The sequence below is a fragment of the Dasypus novemcinctus genome, chromosome 9 (genome assembly GCF_030445035.2).
Source record: "Dasypus novemcinctus isolate mDasNov1 chromosome 9, mDasNov1.1.hap2, whole genome shotgun sequence".
Taxonomy (NCBI): domain Eukaryota; kingdom Metazoa; phylum Chordata; class Mammalia; order Cingulata; family Dasypodidae; genus Dasypus; species Dasypus novemcinctus.
Window position 1 is genome coordinate 13733628 of NC_080681.1, and position 20894 is coordinate 13754521.

At 40.1% G+C, this 20894-nt stretch overlaps 1 protein-coding gene across 1 annotated transcript; it reads right to left on the reverse strand.

The window, feature by feature from the left end:
- Positions 1-9998: 9998 nt before the first annotated feature.
- On the reverse strand, positions 9999-17275 carry RBM15 (RNA binding motif protein 15). Its single transcript, XM_004457830.4, has 2 exons — positions 14312-17275; positions 9999-10366 (listed from the first exon to the last, which is right to left on the reverse strand). Exons 1-2 carry the CDS (start codon positions 17172-17174, stop codon positions 10344-10346), a joined length of 2886 nt encoding a protein of 961 aa, XP_004457887.2. The 5' UTR covers positions 17175-17275; the 3' UTR covers positions 9999-10343.
- Positions 17276-20894: the final 3619 nt, after the last annotated feature.

A 20894-nucleotide genomic window follows, 5' to 3' on the forward strand; every position in this document is an offset into this window, starting at 1 on the left:
TGGTACAGGTGTGATATATTTATTAAATAACATACAGTACAGTGTGGTTTTTACCTGACTGGCAAAGGGATACCTGGAACAAAAAAAGGTTAAGAACTCCTGCCTTAGAGCTAATTCTAAAATCTAATTACCAGCACTGTTAGATTATGGGTCCTGGCTTTACTACTTTAATATTTTCTTGGCGTTTAAAATTTAATAATAACAACAATTATATTTAAATGGCCTGAACTTTATGATATTTTTTCAAATGATCCAGGCATATTAACATATATGAGACTATGCTTGTTTGCAAAAAGATTAATTCCTTAGTAAATAAACTTTCCTAAGTGTAAAATCAGTTTTTTTCCATATGAAAAACAAAACATATTAATATTAAATTTTGATTTTTTAACAGACATAATGCAAAACTTGAACAGTGGTTTTCTGAAGACCTCAATATAAAAACAAAGCCTGATAATTTTTAAAACCTTGACTATTTAATCAAGATAGAACCATTTTGCATGAGGCTTTTTGTCTTCTTATTTGCTTCATATGTTCACTCATTTTCTAAAATGTCTATCCAGTTGTTCCCCAATTAGTATCTATGATCTTAACATATATACATAAATAAAAAATAGGGAAGCGGACTTGGACCAGTGGTTAGGGCGTCCGTCCACCACATGAGAGGTCCGCGGTTCAAACCCCGGGCCTCCCTGACTCGTGTGCAGCTGGACCATGTGCAGTGCTAATGCGTGCAAGGAGTGCCGTGCCACGCGGGGGTGCCCCCCACGTAGGGGAGCCCCACACACAAGGAGTGCGCCCCGTAAGGAGAGCCGCCCAGTGTGAAGGAAAGTGCAGCCTGCCCAGGAATGGCGCCACCCACACGGAGAGCTGACACAACAAGATGACGCAACAAAAACACAGATTCCCGTGCCGCTGACAACAGAAGTGGACAAAGAAGACGCAGCAAATAGACACAGAGAACAAACAACCAGGGCAGGGGGGTGGTTGGGGGAGAGAAATAAATAAAACCTTAAAAAATAAATAAATAAACATAAATAAAAAATAATTAAAGTACCTGGAATCAATTTTTAAAATCAGTTCTAAAATTTGATGTTTCATTTATATGAAAAGGAAACTGGAATTACCTAGAATCACTGGAACAAATAGTAATTTTTAAAAAATTAATAGCTTAATCCCTGATATATTTTGACAGAAGCTGGTATGATAATAGAATTTCCCACTCAAAATGATGATCAATAACAACCTAGTGAGGCCTTTTTAGGGACACAGAGAATTAACTAAGATAGGGTGACTAACTGCAGAGGTTTGGCTGGAAATGAGGGTATTCCTTGGACATGCGACTTTCAGTTTTAAAACTAGGATGAGTTGATCACCCTTACTAAGGAGTAGAAAACATCTCTGGGTATTGATTGCATACAGCTAAAAGTTAAAAGTTTTTTCTAGGCATCTTCCAAAAAATTACATTTTCAACTTTATTTTTAAGTCATTTAAACCCCAGTGAGCAAAAGAGAACTTTATACATGGATAGTTAAGCAAAAGAGGCATTCAACATTTTTAACAAGAATTCACTTTCAGGCATTAACTGATCAGGGACCTGTGAAGTGAAATTTTTTAAAACTTAGTTTACTTTCCCCATCAGAAAACTTCCAACTTTTACTTCTAACACTATTTTTTTTTACAGCTGATGATTTGAGCTGAAATAAAACCAAGATTTCCTACACTTTGGTTTGTATCAACCAATATCAATGTTCTTTTAGCAGGGGAAAGAGAAGTTCATTCCTTAAATCTATGTCAGGACCAAGGAAATAAGAGACAACTTTTAAAAAGTCTTCCTTCTCATATCTCAAAGCTGATAGGAGTTAAGTATAATTTATTCACATACTCCAACCTGTAGATGAGTTTGTTTTTCACACTTGATTAAACAGTCTCAAGCCTAAATGCCCCAGCTGTGCAGCACAGCCCTCTGAAGTCAGAGCAGTAAGATGACTCACCAATTGTCAGGTGTCTTAGGTTCTACGAATAATGGGTGTCTGCCTGGATGAGATCAAAGGTATAAGCCCCCACAGACGACCTCATCCTGCTTGGCTAAGAGAGGAAAGAGGCTAAAAAAACTGGTCAGTAGTACAGCACTTGCTTTAAAGAAGACATAATTCATGCAGACTTTTAAAAATGTCCTCTGTGCACATTTTATATTCCAATCTCCAGTTACCAGAAAAGTACAGAATAAGAGCTGAGAGGATAAAAACCAATTTTATGACCCCCAAATTAGGAATAACTAAAAATGAGAATTATCATAGAGTTCTTCCAACCCAACTGCTTCAGGAAATGTGAAGTCAGAGTCACAAGAAAAATAAATCCATATTTAAACCCTCCTGTTACATTTAATGACTTGATGTCAGTTTCCACTCAAGTGAAAATTAGTTCATAGAGGAGTTATAGTTCCCTGAGGTATAATCTCATGTGAAAACTGACATCATGCCACAGTTAGTAAGATATGGGTTTATAAATATGGAATTTAAAAGAAACTTACCCTTTCCCTCTGGGCAGCTCTGACTTCCAACCCAGTTTCTATAGAAACAGGAGGACAAGTGTCAGCCAATTAGAACTCATCTTTTAGTTGCTGAATAATAAAGCCAGATCCCAAAGTCGGCTATAGGTTTTTGATTGTCAGTAGTTCCTAAAAAGAAATCCAGGAGGAAAAAAGATGTTTAACCAATTTTTCTGTACTGAGAAATGCTGCCTTTAAACTTGTCTATTTTTTTCTTTAAAGTTGTAGATGGGGATCCAGTACCTTATGTTTTTAAAAATTTACTGGGGCTTCAAACTCCTTTACACTTAAGAAAGAGCAAATAAAAGAAAAAGTGTTTTTGAAGGCTCAGAATACCTTTACACCAATACATTGAAGAAAAACAAAAAAACTCATATCACAGAAATAAAGTAGCTCCAACCACCAAACCTTAAAGTCCAAATGAATTCATTCCTTTTGTAGAATTTCCAGTTAAGATTACAACACTGCACAAGATAAACTTCACAAATGAAATTTGTCAGGAGAAATAAACAATGATATAGGTAACTCTCCACTGAAAACAAACATCTCATTTCTCAGGAGAATTCTATAAATCACAAATAAATCCTCAGAAAAGTTTTCTAGAGAAGTTGACATTGATGAGCTTGATGAAAAGTCCCTTCAAATTGCATGTGCCAATTTCAAAATTTTAAAAATTGTGGGATTTGATTTTAGAATCTTTTATCTTAAAAGATTTACAAATTAAAAATATCATTCCTGTATCCAAATTGATACATTGCAAATTAGAGCATCTTCTGAACGTTCATATTGGACCATTCCCTTAAACACATATGAATTTTAGTTCTTATTTTTATATTTGGCATTGCATACTTTAAAAAATGAAATATGAATTAGATTCGTGTTGTTCTGTGAGAAAAGTCAATTTATAAAATTACTATCATATTACATTTGAAAAAACAAAGGCTATCTATCACTAACCCCTCCGCAACCCTGTCCACATCCATTCCTCCATGGAAAGTTCTAAACCAAGAACTTTCAGCAAACACAGTATCTCAAATACATGCACCTCTAAAAAACAATGTGTTCTATTACAATGAAGAGAGTGGTCCAGAACAGAGTGGATAAAGAGAAGGAAAAAAAAAGCCTAAGCATAACAAAATAAAAAAAGGATCAACTAGGAGAGGGAGAACAGTAACTCCTGAAACCTCTGGTCAATTTTCTGCTCCCCTAAAGCTAAGGTCACTATATAAGAACTTATTCATTCCTATTTTTCTTGTTGAAAATATTTTCCAAATCATTTAATATAAATGTCATTTACTAACACACAAATCAAGAGAATCTTATGCATGATAGATCTATCACACAGAATATTTATGTATCTACATCTAAAGCAGGGCTACCCACAGATAATATTCAATAGGTCTGAAGAAAGGTCCTGAAATTCTACTTTTCGAACAAACTTCCAGATGATGCTAATGATGCTGGCCTGAACACCACACTTAGAACATTAGGGATTCTAAAAGACTAAATAATATATACTATACTGAACCCAAATTATACTCTGAAAGTTTTATATTTTGATTTTCAAACAATCCTGAGGAGGTTGTGTGCCTGTGTGTGTGTATTTATGCATATGTATGAGATTTTTCTCTAAAGTAGTTCTCAACCCAGGCTGCACATTACAATTACATGGGGGCACATAAAACAACAAACAATACCTGGGCCTGAGCAGAGTCCCACTGGAGCTAGATCAATTTAAATGACTCTCAGAGAGGGTCCCATATATTGTTATTTAAAAATTCTTCACGTGATTCTAATGTGAAACCAGGATTGTGACCTCTGCTATAGAACACAGAAAAATACTGAAATTTACTGAAGTTTTATAGTATATGAAGAATATATACAAACTAGAGTATATTAGAAGTTTATCTTGAAAGCTTCTTAAAACCATGCAGTTATTATTTCTATATGCTAAAATACTAATCAATATTACGGCACACTGAATTTTCTACAATATGCCTTAAAATGTAATAAAAACATATATATATAGCACTTCAAAGGGTTAACTTTGCCTCTAATATTTCTATTCCAGATATAGATGTAATAACATGCTTGTGCATAAAAATTTTCATTAAGTCTTGTTCCAGGGTAAAAAGGAAATCTATTGGTCACCTGAGAAAAGGTCGGAAACAATTCAGCACTGAATTGTCTGGTTTGCACAGGATGACAGATATTTCAAAAAAAGACCCTTGAAATCATTTTTTAGCAATGGAAGTTTGGTCTGATACCACTAGAAAAAATTCAAGTTATGAAATATAGAAAGCATGGCCAAACTACATATGACCAAAGTGGAAATTGTTACAACAGTCTTTTAAAAGCAGAAAGAATATGAAGCAGCATGTTGAGAGAAATGAAGATGTACTAGGAGGAAGACTGCTCTGAAACCTCAGGAGAGCCAACAATTATAAGCCCTACAACTAAATCTTTATAACTGTATTTAAATCAAAGAATACTGCTAAATCCCTTAACAAGAACCTAGTCACATCTTACAAAGACTATGAAATGCTAATTTATTTTCCTTAGCATTTGAAGGAAACTATCGTATTCCATTATCATTAGAGGTAGTGAAATTTACATTACTTTCCCAGAGACAGGTAGCCAAATATTGACTGAATTATATCATTCCGCCTGCTTAAAACTTTCAATGGCTTCCCACTGAATTTAGATTACAATCCAAACCCTCTGCCCATGGCAATAAAGTCCTAAATTACTGTTCACTGTGTTACTCCACCAGAATGTAAGCACCATGAGACAAGAGAAACTTGTCTGTGTTCTTCACCAACATACTCCCAAGATCTAGGATAATGCCTGGTATATAATAGGTACCTGAATATCTGAAGAATTCATTAATTAGCTACACTAATTCTAGACAATCACAGTACAGATAATGTGAAATAGGAAATCTTTCAACCACTTACAAATCAAAGGTAGACTCCACTTCACCTCTAATTCCTTTCTGCCTCAATCCTGTTAGTAACCTAGTTATGAGGTAGTAGATAGGTGATGGTTCATTAATGGAAGACAGTCTACGTTATGTACGAACACATATATACACTCAATTTTAATTTAAGGTACATCGTACTCACGTCATTTTTAGGTTAATAGCTGAAAACTCAAGGATACCTCAATTGGTTACTGGCTATATATCCCTTAGGCAAGTCACAAAATCTTTCTGGTATATCCCCTTAGCACTTCATAAACAGTGGCCCTTCTTCATAGATTGTTAGGAGGCAAAACTAAATACTGATTAAGTTCCTTGGAGAAATAATTACTTAACTATAAAACTGTCACTTAAGGGACAATTTCAAGTGAAAAATTCCATGGCAATTGTCTTTATTCTCCTTGTCTGCTGAAACAGCTTTGACTCTATCTTCTAGAAACTTCCCCTTCTCAGACTGAGACAGAACACTATACCGGCTCTCTTACCTGGGCTTCTTTTCCAGCAACTCTTTCTCTTCCCATGCCTTAAAAACGATATTATCCCAGGTTTATATCACAGTACTCTGCTCTCTATAGGTCAGTGTTGCTCAACATGTGGTTCACTGACCAAAGAATTCAGAATCACCTGAAGAGCTTGTAGAAAGAATCCTGGGCCTTGCTGGTCCTAAAATTTCCCACAATGTCTGGGGATGGGAGTGAAAGGTCTATAGGTTTTCCAAGTACCACGAATGATAATACACTCTATAGTATGAAATCCACTGCTCAGGCACTCTTTCAAGTTTGCAGCTTTAATCACATCCTCAGCCTACAAAAAACAGGAGTGAGGTAGGACAGTACAGTAGCCAAAGGCCCTGCCTGAGACAGCCTTGGTTAGAACGGTGGCTCAGTCACCTATTAGCTGTCAAATTATGGTCAGTGGTGAGTTATTCATGCCTGTCTGCCTGACATGTTGATCCCAACTTCCCTCCACCATTCCAAGTCCTTCTCCAAAAAACGAATGCTTTTGTAAAGCCCTTCACACCTGTTCATATACTCATTCATATACCCTTATCACCTGTAAAAATTCATGAGCAAATAATCAAATATTGGCCTGGGTTCTCTCCTATAGTTGTCTTACCCTATTAACTCTTTCCTGTATTTAACTATTTACCTCTTTATACCCATAATCAGAGTATAATTATGTTGCTGAAAGGGATAGGGGATATTGACTATTTAATACTTTCCACATTCAGCATCAGTTTCTAATACACAGCCAGTACTCGAATAATTGTAGAGAAACTAACTGAAAACTCAATAATAAAATCATTTGGGTTGAGGAACTTTAATTTTACTTCGCGGTAATCTCTTCTTGGTCGATAAGACTAACGTGTTTGAGGCTTGAAGAAATTTTGTTTTTCAATAAAGTATCTCTGCTAAGAACTGAAAATTCACTTAATTATAAGTTATTAAATAAAAAGATCTTTTAACCAGGGAAACTCAAGGAGAGTAAAAGAATTGGAAAGGGACATGGAGGTGGTAGTCAAGAGAAGCCATAAGATATACTGTTGCAAAAAAAAAAAATACTGTACGAACTACAAGCACTAAATTTATTGCCTCAGGTAAAGAGCATATGAACAATTGTGTGACAAGCTATGGAAGTGGCCATTTTAAAATCTGGGTTGTTCCACTGAAGTAAGGGTATTCCCTATTTTCAATGTTAATACTTATAGCCAGGATTCTCAAAGTGAGCGTAAGTTAACTCAGAAGTTTTTAAGTTCTCAGAACTATATTCTTTATAGCAGAACCCTAAATTTAGGTCATATGAAAGACATTGGGAAGCCATACATATACCCTAAAAGGCCCGTGACCAATTTATAAAATCAGAACTTTGGGTCTAACACTTAACCTGGTTAATAATTTTTCCACCACAGTACAGATGAGAATAAAATTATTTCATGAATAGTTTAAAAAACTTGCCATGCTGTGTATCTCACCATTTTGTATAATATGGTTTCATATACAAATAAACAAATGCCGTTTGCAACATTATTTTCCTTGTTCTTGAGAGATGAAGCATGAGACCTTAGATAGCAAATATGCAGAAGAGGAAGACTAACATGAGGTTCCTCAAATCTGCAGAGTGATTTAAAATATTTGTTTACTAATTGGAAAAAGTATTTAATGGGCTTTGAATGAGTAGCAAGGGAAATAAAATTAACACACTGGATTAACATTTCCAACACTTATAACATGTTTAAAGAAGTGTAGGTGAGAGATCATTTAGCAAGGCCTTGGGTGGCAGCCACCTCTCATAACCAAGTCTGTTTTTAAAACTCCTATGAGATTCTGAGAACCTAATTAAAAAAAAAAACTTGTACTTTGTTTTTCCCCTTTTACTACATTAAAGTATGTGTACAAAAGTTGTCCCACTAAGCAAGCCAAAGGGCTCAATCAAACCTGTGGGAAAAGTATCTATTACAGATCAGATATTGTAGTTACCAGATACTTTTAAGTCTTCTGGAAAAGATGAAAAAGAAAAATCCTATCTCCTGAAAAGTCTTGATTCCACTTAAAATAAAGCAAAGAAACCTAAGTTGTTATTAATTACACAAAAAGATATATTTGTGATAAGATGCCAAAGCTTCACACTTGATTATGTAGGGGGTGGGGAGGATAGCTCAAAAGACAAGGCTGGTAGGACTAAAAGGACAATAAAAAATGGTAAGTTGACAAAAGCCAGCCTTTTCTCAGCACTCACTGTACACTTCCCTAAAGTTGCAGTTGCCTAGTTTTATGATTGCGTGACAAGAAAAACAAGAAAAATTAACCATTTTGAATAAAACACCTATCATTCCCAATCTGATGATGTACTGAATCTTTTTGCTATGTACAATACCCTTAACGGAGTTTTAGAAATCAGTGTAATCAGCAATGGCTTTTTTTTGTTTTTTCAAGGAATAAGCCCTCCTGCATCATTAAATCACAACTAAGGGTGAAGGCCAAGGACACTGAAAAAATAGTGAAAATTTTAAAGGACATCAAGGCTTTAGGCCCCAAATCCATAATCAAGATGTTAATGCTTTGGCTCACGCATTAAAAGAATTTTTAAAATGATAAATAAATCAGAACAAAAGTTCTGGCCAGAATTTTGTACTTTAGTGAGGGAAGATAGTAATGGCAGCAGAGTGCCCTAAAGTTGTCCATCCAGAGACATACCCAAAACATTAAAAGCCCTCACCCTATTAATTATAATGCATTTTTGACCTCTAAAATCCTTCTTACCTGTTTACAAGGGTTTACACAGCTGTTTGCCACTGGAACACCACCTTGCAGAGCATAACCATGGCATCCTTTGTTGATAATCACCTGTTGCCTAGCAATCATCATCCCGCATGGAGACAGACAGCACTAGGGCTCTTCCATCCGAGGTTAAAATTCAAAACAAGCCCAACAAGCCTGCATTTCAAGGTGGTCTTCGTCTGCAACTAGTTAGGTTTAAAACTGGCAAACAACAACAAATGGTGTCTGAAGCCAATGGTGCAGCATTGCTGGCTTCCTCTTGAACTCCAGCGTTGTCACTGTGCACCGAAGTCTCCTGCTGCAAACAGGGGAGTTGTTCTCCTGTACTGGGAACAGGCTTCCAAAGCTCAGGAGCCCCTGTACAGGACAATGCAGGAACTAAAGGCAAATACTTTTTCTCCTTAAGGATGCCTCCATTTTTTTCCTCACAATCTGTACTACCAACCGAAGTGACTGGGCCTGAGTGTGCGTTCGTACCTATGAAACCGTCACGGTGCATGCACATCCAAGGCATGTGGAACCAGAGGTCAAATAAGGCACAGATACCAAGTAACGGTTCTAATTACAAACACTAGCTCTCAGGAACTCTTCATCCATTCAGAGCTAAACCCATCACTGCATAACTCTGGTAAGAAGCCCCTGGAGATGGAGGAGCTCCTCAAATGTGTCAGGAAAGGCTTTATTAACATCATCATTAACATTTAAAAAGCAAACTTGGAGCATTTCTCTTTCTTTTGGCAATTTGGTGCAAATGTTAAGTGCAAGATAAAGCAATTTCAAACTTTTCTTCAAATTAAAAATGAAACTAAGGCCAAACGTGATGGGTGAACAAAATAAATCAAAAACTTATCAGCAACTCCGGCTCTTCAAACCAGCAAAGCCCCCGACTTGTGCACTGTGGTGAGGCTTAGGGTGCCCGCACCGGCTTCTTGCATGCCAGCAAACAGCACCATTTCCTCATCACGTTGAGGACTGAGAAGCAAATGATCCCCTTCACTGCAAACAAAGGGGGGTCACAGTAACACTAGTGATCCTTCAGAATTGACACACTGTGATAGTCAAAATGAAATTGATGGTCTCCCTGCTTCTTGCTCAAGACACACAAGATCTGAGCAGCAGCAAGTACCCCCTCAGCTGCAAACAAAGGGGTCAAAGGTTTGCCGTCAATTCACTTCCAGGCAGAAAAACATTTTCCTCAAAAGAAACAATTTATTTAGAATAAAACAAAAGCAGCTCAACTGAGAGCGCACGTTTGAGTGACAGCTACTTTTAAGCTGTGTGAGCCATAAAAAGGGTTTTTCTTTACTTTTCCAGAAATCTTGTGTACACAGCACAAAGCAAAGAGGTCATTTTTTCCACTTAAAACACCGGCATTGGCATCACAATAGCAGATACACAACTTTAAGCTGCCATTTTAGTAAAATGCACAAATACTAAACAGATTAGCTTTCTTCCATCAAGAGGCCCATGTAAACTCCACATAGGCCACAACTTCTCTTCAAAAAGGTCCATTAGAACTTTGAATTCCATATCTTCATCCGTTGTTCACCAGTTTTGCTTGCGGGGGGGGGAAAAAAAGGTTATTCAGTACAAATGTTTACAATATTAAAAAAATATATATATTTCCCCTATTCCATTATAGATGAACATAATGTTAACAAGACCTTCCTGGATAGTCCACCTTGACTTCAAAAAGCACCAATAATACCCACTGGCACAAACCTTGAAATGAATTTACTGTATGAAGAGACACATAACAACTAGAACAAAGGGTGTTTTTTTTTTTAAAGACTTCAATTAAGTAAGGTTTTTTAGGACAGAAAAGACCCTTTATAAAACTCATATAACTGAGTAAAATGACCACAAAAAAAAAAAAATCCAGAAAAAAAGGAAGTTTATAATCAATTGATTCTATCAATATATTCCACATATAACTTAAAAAAAGTAAAACTATAAAAAGGTGGATTCTAGTCAAACTTGTACCCCTCTATTTTCATTTTATAATTTATATGGAGCAAAACAGAATACTCCACTACTGTACAAAGGGGTCAAGATACAAAGTCATTTAAAAATCCACCTTTGTATGTGTCACCAAAGAAAGCAGCTGTTATTTTCTTTTAAGAGAGAACACAAACAATTGCTAAATAGGCAAAGAACACTTCAGGACTCTTTTCAATGCTCTTTAAATCATACATATAAAACTCTTCATTAAACTTAACAATTTTCTGTGGTTACCAGCAATTATTGTCTCCCTTTAAGGACATCTCTATAACCAAAATGTTAACAAGGTCAGCTTCATTTCTCTTCTTTTTCTTATACCTACATCCTACCTCAAAACCAAACTACTGTGGCAGAAACAGAAAACAATATATTTATGTCCAGAAATTCTCTACAAAAAATAATTTTTCACATAAAGGTCATTAAGGCCCTCTCTCAAAAGGATTTCCTAATTCTGTTACCAGAGGGTTTTTGGTGAATGGTTCCTGTATGGACCCAAACTACAGTTCAATGAGTAATACCACTGTCTAAAGTGGATTTAAAATTTTTAGCTCACAAAAAGAAAAAAGAAAAAACATTGTCAGTGAAAACCTGCTCATAAAGAAGTCTCCAAATAAAAAGGTCTGACTTGGAAATCAACAACCAATCTTACCTTTACTACTATACCTCAAATGATGTGAACGAGTCAAGAAGGACCAAAGTATACATTATCTTCCAAGTATGACAATAGCCTATCCTAGCCAGAGGATGGACATTTTAAGATGTAATCTTAAATCCACTGTCAGTTGAGTCAAAATAGGCATCTTAAAACAGGAAGTGAAAACTTTGGGTGGAAAATTCTTTATAGGAATCCCAGTTACAATCAACAAAATAATATTAAAAAATTAAGTAGAACTACTGGCTAGGAGATGAATAATTGCTTAATTTTCTTTAAACTTTGAATGTGTAATCTAAAAGCCTTAATTATCTTAATGTTTTTACTAGTTACACTTAATAAGCCATTAAATTTAAAAAAAAAATTGAAAAATTGGTGCTTACAAAGAACAGCCAGTGCTGGGATTATAAAATTCTGGCTAATGAGAATTAGAAGCAGTTTTAGACTTTTGCTTTTAGTCTAACTCCAAAGGTTTAAATATATGGTTTATGAATATTATGAACCTGTGTGACAAAATGGGCAACACAAAAGATTCATTGAACGATGGCACTCTGTAGGTGAACACCAAACTAAACATAATCAATTATTCAAAATACATACATTTAGAAATGGTATCAAACCTGTTTCAAAAACATCGAAGCACTAATTGCCCAGAACTAACACAAGTGGCAATGTCGAACAAAGATTCAAACAAACATGGGGTAAAAACCATAGTACTCTTCCCTAAGCTTTTCACAAGGACTTTTAAAAAAAAAAGAAAGGGGAAAAAAACACACTTTGGATTATAGTAACATTAGGTGTCATGAACTTTACTTTCCAAAATAGTAAAATCATTTGTCCAACCATATTATCAAGATATTCAAAAGTTAATGGTTAGAGATGATTTAAACTAGAAAAATGTATTCAGCAACAAACTGTACTTTGATCCCATGTATGCACAGACTCCACACTTGTATTAGTTTCTGAACAGGTGTCTACTCCATATTAGAGTGTAAAGCACTGCTTTCTGAAAGCAAAAAGCACCAAAATAGTCTGAACTGTAGAATTTCAGGTATGTTTCCTAGAGGCACACCCCAAGACCTTTGTGCTCATAACCTAATACGTCCTTTCTCACAAAATGGCTAGTTTTCCACAGTTTAAAAACAAAAACAAAACAAAAAACCCACAAAACTTTTTTTAAAAAATCACAAATGCATAATAAAAACCAAAAAGATGATCTTGCAGTGATAAGGCTTCCATGCTGACATGCATTAGACACCTGTCATAATGGAAAACAAAAAATTAAATGGCATTTCCCTGGGTTATTATTGGTGCTATTTCAAAACTGCCAGCTTTGATATCAAAAAGAAAACCGTTGGGTTCTGCCAGGCTTTCAATAAGTCACTTTCACAGAATAGAAACATGACCATGATCCAGAAGGTCCTAAAGTTTCTAATCATAATTAACTATAGCAGGCCTTAGCTTAAGTCTTCAGCCTTTGATTCAAGAGAGGAGAAATTACACTTACTCATAACCTGAGAAACTAGGGGAAAAAGGACTGTAGGTGAGAAAACAAATGAGAAAGTCATCCATTACTATTAAGCAGCAAAAGTCTTTGTTAAGAACCAGAAGTTAATATAATCCTCAGCTTAAAAAAAAAAACAAAAACAAAAAAAACACATGAGGGTGGATTAAATTATTTCATATGATTATAATACTTCCCAGGTGTCTCCGAAAATAATAAAAAAGGATTTTCCTACACTGACATTTCCATTTTCTCTGAACACGAGTGAGAATATTAAACATGAAATTTCAAAGATACTTAAAACATTTCCAAATGTAATGTGACCATCTCTTTAAATATGAAAATAAGAGCTCAAGTCAAAAAAGAGCACGTCAAAGGCATTTTATGATAACTTTTCAACCCAGATATGGCTAATCAATGCCCACTAAAACAAAAGGAGCCTTATGAGCCTGCAAAAAACTCTATTATTGAAACCAGAAATTTGGATGGATACAAAAACAAAGAACACTTATTTCTGAAAAATGCACAATTAAGTTAGAACTGTATCTGCTACACCTCTCTGAAAAAGGTCAGTATAAACACCACCACACACCAATCACTGACTAAAGAATTCTGATTTTAGAAGCACCTACTTTCTTGCATACTAGTGTAATCATAAGTCACATATGGTTTGTAACATAGTCCTCAATTTTTACTGAACAGTTACAGCTACAAACCAAAAGTGCATATATGGGATACAAAACTCAGGAACTAGTGATAAAAACGCACATATTAAAACAAACTCTGGGAACCAAACTGTATTTTAAGAAAAATATTCATATACCTGATTAAAATAATTATATTTCTATACAATATAATTGTGTACTTATATTTTTGAGATGCCTGAACAAATTTTAGTCACCCAAATTATTATTTCTGATACAGGAATTATTCACCAATCAAGTCACTTTTAGGTGTATAATACCATCTTTATACAATCACTGGACTCTTTTCTCCAAATTGACTTACCAAACAAAATGTTTTGAAACTTGGAGGATTTTTGAACTTAAGGTTAAAAAAAAGTTTTTAAAAAAGGGGGAAAAAGTTACTCACAAGGTGGGAACTCCTAGTTAAAGCAAGTCCATCTGCCTGCTACCTTTAGGACATCCCTTGCACTTAAAATAATACCTAAACTGTCTTGACTTCTATTTTAAAGAGGTTTATAAAAATATAAAAAAGAAAAAGCTACAACTAAACAACTGCTTCAAAAGAAAACTGCCTCTGATGCTGTATCCCATTACACATCACAAAACAAGAACCATGTCAAAGTAGTAAATACAAATTATACATGGACTTTAAGACGCACCACGGACAATGATCATGACCAGGTAATCTTCTTCAGATTTGGCCAGTGCCTTGGCAGGGGAATCCAGGAACTGCTGGGAGAACTCACAGGGTGGGAAGGCATGAAGGACCCCGGTGTTCTCCTTGTCTTTGTTGCCCCCCACAGGGAGGCTGATCACCCCAGCGGCCTGCTTTTGCTTTAAATAGGACACGAGGTTCCTAAGGGGCCTCTGAGTAGAAGTGGCAGTGTCTGATGGGGCCGAGGAGGACCGGTTGTCAGAACTTCCAGGCACAGCCAGAAGAATGGCATAACCATTGGGCCCTGCCACTTTAATGCGACGAGTTACTTCATCCAACTTGGGCTGGTCCAAACGGAGACGCTGCGTGATCTTGAGCTGGGCTACTTTGCCTCCAGTTGAACCCTCCACAAGAAGACTACTAGCCACTTGAAGGTCACCCTGCAACAGATGCATGTTAGATGGGAAGTTGCTGTTCTTCAGAAGAAGCATGCCCTGCCAGGCCAAACAGAGTTTGGGAGAGGATGCTGCTGCAGGTGCTGTCCCACCATCCTGTTTCTGGGAAGGGGACTTCAGTTTTGATGAAGCAGTGCTGGTGCTGGGTGTACTCCCATCAGGCCGGTCTTCTTTTTTCAGAGGGCTTTTTCCCTCAATGGGAGCAGCTGTCCGGTGCTTCCTATCCCGTTCAGCTGATGCAGAGTTTTTACGGTCTCGCTTGTCACCTTGGCTCTTTTCCAAACTACCTCGTCTGTCTCTGATTGGAGATGGCCTTTCCAAGAGAAGAAGACGGGAAGATCGATCATTGTCACTGTTGTAGCGATCGCGGCTACTGCTCAATTCTGGACTGCGGTCAGGAGAAGGAGCGCAGTGACGTTTTCGTGGACGGTCACTCTCAGGGGACCTATCCAGATGCCGTCCCCCACTCTCCTCAGGCAGCCTTCGCTTCCTAGGCTGGTCTCTGCTGCTGGGCAGGTCTCTCTCACTTCTGTCCCGGTCCAAGGACCAGCCATCCCGCCTGCGATCAAGGCTATCCAAAGGCTCATAAGCAGGCACGGCAGTAGCTGTAGTCCGAGTGCTGCGCTCACGGACTGGAGGTGGGGGTGGCACCCAGTCAGAGTCAGGATAAAGGTCCCTGTCACGATCTCTGTATAGTAAGGGTGGTGTCCTATCCCGAGCACCCCTCAGAGGGTCAGGTGCCCGATGTCCAAAAGCATCTGTCACCAGCTCATAATGAGTCAGGGGCAAGGGCTGCAGATATTGCTGCTGGTAACGATGTTCTGTGTCTGCAAAGTCTACTCTAAGGCGACGGTCTGGGCCACCAAGTGGGAAGCCCCGCATATGGGTCCAAGCAGCATGAGCTGCATCCAGGCTTTCGTACTGGATATAAGCCCAACTATCACCTTTGCGGTAGTCTATGGTGCGTATGGTGCCAAATCGGTCAAATTCTCGTGCCAGGGCAGCAAGAGGCACCCAAGGTCCCAAGCCACCTACCCAAAGTCGGGTGGTAGGTGTAGCTTTACCATAACCAATTTTGATAGGATTCCGAATGATAATTTTGCCAGACATTGCTAGTTTGGCCCGGTGAGACATGTCCAGGTTCTCAAATTTGAGAAAACCATAAGTACTGGTCTGGCCCCGAGAAGGCCGTTTGATGTCTACTTCTGTGATGACTCCAAAGCGATCAAAAGCCCTTCTTAGGTCACTCTCTGTCACAGTGATATCTAGGTTGCCCAAGAAAAGCGTCCGGTTTGCTCGCTGATCATCCTCAGGTGAAATCTCATCCACTTCTCTGAAAGGAGCAGCACCAGCTCCACCTCCCACCCTTGGCTCAAGACTGTAGGCCGGGCGCACTCTCTCATAAAACGGGTAGTCTCGCTCTCTCTCCAACTCTCGGGGCAACGGTGGCGGAGGTGGAGGGGGCAAGCGGCCAAGAGCCAACTGCTGCAACCGGTAGTCTCTGTATCCCAAGGCAGCACCACCCGGGGAAAGTGATCTCTGGCCTCCACCACCTCCCCCAGGAGGGTGCCGGTGCCCACCTACAGAGGTCCCGACCACGCCGCCGGACGGAGTATAAGTATCTTTGTCTGAAGGAGAGCGGCTGCGGCGCCTGCTCACATACACAGCCTCTATCTTCAGGGGCCGGTCATAGAGCACCAGGCGGCCTCTGGCATGCTTGGCCGCCCGCGCGTCCTCTGGCCGCCGGAAGTTCACAAAGGCTACCCGTTCATCCCCGCTGCCAGAACCCGAGAGATGACTGATTTTGACACTTACATCGCCGAAGCGTTTGAACTCGTGAAACAGACCATCCTCCACCGCTTCGTCACTCAACTGGGACCCCAACTCGCTTATCTTCAGCGTCTTGTATTCCCCGCTGTCCCCGCCACCAGGAGCTGAGGAGGCGGCCCCAGAGGAACGTGACTCCCCGCCTCCACCCCGGGAGCTGCTGCGCGACTCGCCCCCGCCCGAGGAATTTTTGGTGCTTGGGGAGCTGTAACTATGTAAGCGGCTACTGGAGCTGCCCCCACCGGTGTCATACTCGCGGCTGCCACCTCGACTGCTGGACTTATCCAGATGAAGGCTCCGCCGCGACCCGCCGCCGCCGTCGGTCTTTCCACTGCTGCTCCCATTGCTGCCACCAGAGCCCCCTAACTTCTTGCTCCGCTCCCCACGGGAAGTCGAGTCCTCACCACCGCGGGAGCGTTTGGCCTTGACTGGCGAGCGCTCTTTTCCCTTCATTGTTGCGGGTCGGAGGAGGAGGTCTCCGCGGAGCTGATCTATCCGCCGCCCCGCGCTCGTTTCACACAGCGGAACCGCACGCCGCCATCTTGGACTCCGCCGCGGCAAGGGATCCCGCCCCGCAGTCCTCATTGGTCAATTTTCTCCTCTCTTCTACAATCTCATTGGAAAAACTACTTGTCTGTCTTTACATCTCCCCGCGCTCCGGAAAGGCGCCCGCCCAACTACTGTTATTGGGCTCCCAACGCCCTAGGCAGAGAACCTCATTGGTTGTACTCGTTGTCTATCTTAACGGTTCCTCGCGCCAGGCTGTAGCCCCGCCCCAACACTCTATGGTCACCTGACTCAAAGTCCGGAGGCGTTGATTGGTCAAAAAGTCTGCCCTGTAACGGTACTTCTTGTGCGGTGAAAGAAGCGTTCCCACCTCCTCATTCCTTTTATTGGTTTGGGACCCCGTCCTTTAACCCATTATTTGGGAAGTTGGGCCATCGTTCTGGCGTTTTTCCCTCTGAGAGGCAGGCTCACAGCGATCTCGCGAGAGAGAGCGCTCTCTTTCGATTCCCTTCTTCCAACTCCTCTGGCGGCCTCAGGAAATTTAAATCTGATTGGATGTTAACGAGGAAGTTGATAGGCTGGAATAACTGTCCATCAGTCGCTTAAAGGGGTAGGCGCATACACTGAGGAGGCTGACTGAAGGTGAAAGACTTAGCACTCGCGCTTGCTTGGCCTACGTCACTTAGGTGTCGCGAGAGAGTGACTGTGAGCCCGGCCCGCCTCCCCGCGCTTTCGGCTTTCTCCCCGCAAACATTTGTTCCGTTCCGCGGCGTACTTCGTGGTGTTGCGGCCCTTGGCGCGGGAATCTTCCAGGCACCCCACCGTCCCACTTACGCCGAACGAGGGACTGGATAGGCCCTCTGGCGGTTAGGGCCCAAGAATCCTTCAAGAAGCTGGCCCCGGGCGCCCGACAGACACCATCTTAGTCCCTCTCGCCACTTGGTGAACAGCCTGAAATAGCCCTTCCCGCAGGGCGCGAGAAAGCGCCGCCCGCGGTCACTGGGGTCCGCGGGGTCAGGGAGGTCACTGTTCCCAAAGCCCCAGGTCACACTAACGCCCGGGGGCGATGCGCGCTGAGACCGCCGCCCTCGCGCGCCTCGCTCGGGGACCCGGCTCTTCGGGCGCTCCTCGTTCCCGCCCCGGGACGCCGGGTAACCAAGGGGAGGGACACGCGCCCCCTGCCCGGCCGTCGGGTCACGGCGGCCGCGTCCCTGGGCTGCTTGTTCTGCGTTACGAATCCACGTGGTTTGTATATCCTGTAGTACCGTAATACAGCTGTGTGTGTGCCTACGTAATGCCCCTCCTCGTAAAATAATAGCGTGACATTTACGCGCGGTGCACTTCGACCGCGCTCCCCCCCCCCCCCCCCCCATGGCTTGCTTCCTGTACCGCGGGCAGCCCCCGGTTGTTCTTAGAGCCCAGGACCACGGCCACCATGCTGCCTCTAAATCCAGCCCATTTGCCTCCCTCAAACATTCTTTCCATCGACCTTTATTGTGTCACGCTGTGGGAGGTGCTGGTGATACCCAGGACTAAGATCGAACGGGTACCGACAGCCTCTGTCCCTGAGCTCACGGTCTGGTGAGAGGAGGTAGTGATGAGTAAGAATAATGAACCCCGAAACTGAAAGGTAACTTTGAAAACTGCCTACGATTCGGGATCACAGCTTGTTTAGCTCTGCATTAGCCCTGCTTCTCTTTCTCAATAAGCTTGAGGAAAGCGATTTGAGCCTTTCTTGATTAGATGGAAGATATTTGAAAGAGGCCCACAATTCAGTAGATATGTAAAGCATAAACTCATTGAATCAAAAATAGTACTGCGTGAGCCAGCTACCATGCCGTGAGAATCCCAAACTGACACACTCTAGTTGGTAGTCCCAGGTGACAGCCAGCACCAGATGCCCGCGGGAGTGAAGCATTTTAGCTATTCCAGACCAGCCAAGCCTCCCGGTGACTGAAGTCCAGCCATAGCAGATGCCAGAAAAGAACCCTGCAGTTTGATCTATACAACCAACTATCTTTCGGTAAATGGTTATTAAAAACAAAAAGTAAAAACTAGCTAAAAGCTTTATAATGTTTAGAACAATGTGTATAGTATGCTACTATTTGTGGTTTTTAAAAATTATACACACATTGTATGTATCCTTTTGTATATTCATAGAAACTTAAAGAATACTCAAGAAAATTGTTACCAGGTTATCCTGAGGCGCTATCCTAAGGGCTGAGAGGTTGGAGTAAGAGAGAAACTTTTCGTTGTATAGCATTATGTATTTTGTTTTAGTATGTGCATGCTATTACTCTTTGAATTTTAAAAATAGCAATTTTATTTAGCTTCCCTTAAAAATGGAAAAGGTAAAAACATATACAAAAGTAGAATAAAGAAGTCGCATGTACCCAACACCTGATTTCAACAATTAACAAATTATATCAATCTTGTTTCATTTATATCCTCTTCCCTCTCTCCCACTCTCTATTATTTTGTTCCAGGCTTATCAGGTACATTTTCTGCCCCTGAAATGGAATCAACTATTTCTCCAAGGAGTTCTGGTTTCTTTTGATGGGAGATGGTATTGAGAGATAAAAATCTAGATGCTAGGGGATTAAAAAACAATATTTGTCAAAGCTCGAAATACTCAAAAAGCTTTACATTGAAGGTTTTAATCTATTTCAAGGTTATATTAACACAACACCAAGGGAAATTCAATTTAAGCCATTATCTGATAACTCAAATCAATAGCCAATCCAGATGAATCAGGCTCCAGAATGACTACTTTTGAACTAAGTTGACCTGCTTTGTTGATTCACTGACCAAAGAAAAAGATAATGATCAAATCAGTACAGTTTTCCAAACCTCATTGTAGAGGTTGAAGAAACACAGTAATTGAGAGAAAGAATTCAGGGGGTACTGGCTGCTGAATAAGCACCAGGATGTGTGGCATTGCCTGAGGCTGCCAGACTTAGTGGCTTGCCACTTGAAATACCAGGGAACTTGATGGAAGCTGCACTAGTTGGCTTCTCCACAGTTGGCTACACTAGTAAAGCTTGCCTGAGGGGATGGTAGCCTGCCTGGAGCCAACAGGACTGGTAAGTTCTATGGTTTGACTATAAAGGCCTAGATCCCATGACCAGTGAAAGTGCCAAAATATAACCTGTGATGTGTGTGTGTATGTTTACAACAGAACTGAATAATGACAAAATATATTGGATCCATAATGTAGTTAAAAAAGTAATTCGTTTTCATTTCCTTTGTGTTTCTTATAGCATAAAGCTGCTTAGTGAGTATTTATCAGCTGATTTTACACTTTTTTAAAAATTTAGCATCTTTTTTAAACTTTTTTAAAATTGAAGTTTGCTATTCATAGGTGAACATAAACAATGAACTCACAAAACATCATCGATGATACAGGGGCTCTCATGCATCACCTCATCACCAACACCTTTCATTGTTGTGAAACACTTGTTAAAAATTATGAAAGAGCACCGTCAAAATATCACTAATAATTATAGTCAGTATCTTATATTTGGTGTATTTTTCCCACAACCTACCTAGTTGTTAGCACCCTGTATTAGTATTATATATTATAGTTTGTGAGAGAACGTCTCATATTCTGTTAACCACAGTCCATCTTCCACCACAGGGTTCACTGTATTATACAGTCCCATGCTTGGTACAGGCAATTCAACGTGTACATGCAGCGGCTCTCATTTCCATTAGAGTTGTGCTGTCATCACCTTAATCAATTTTAAAATGTTTTCATTACTCTAAAAGGAAAAATCCCAAAGCCCCTTGTACCGCCCT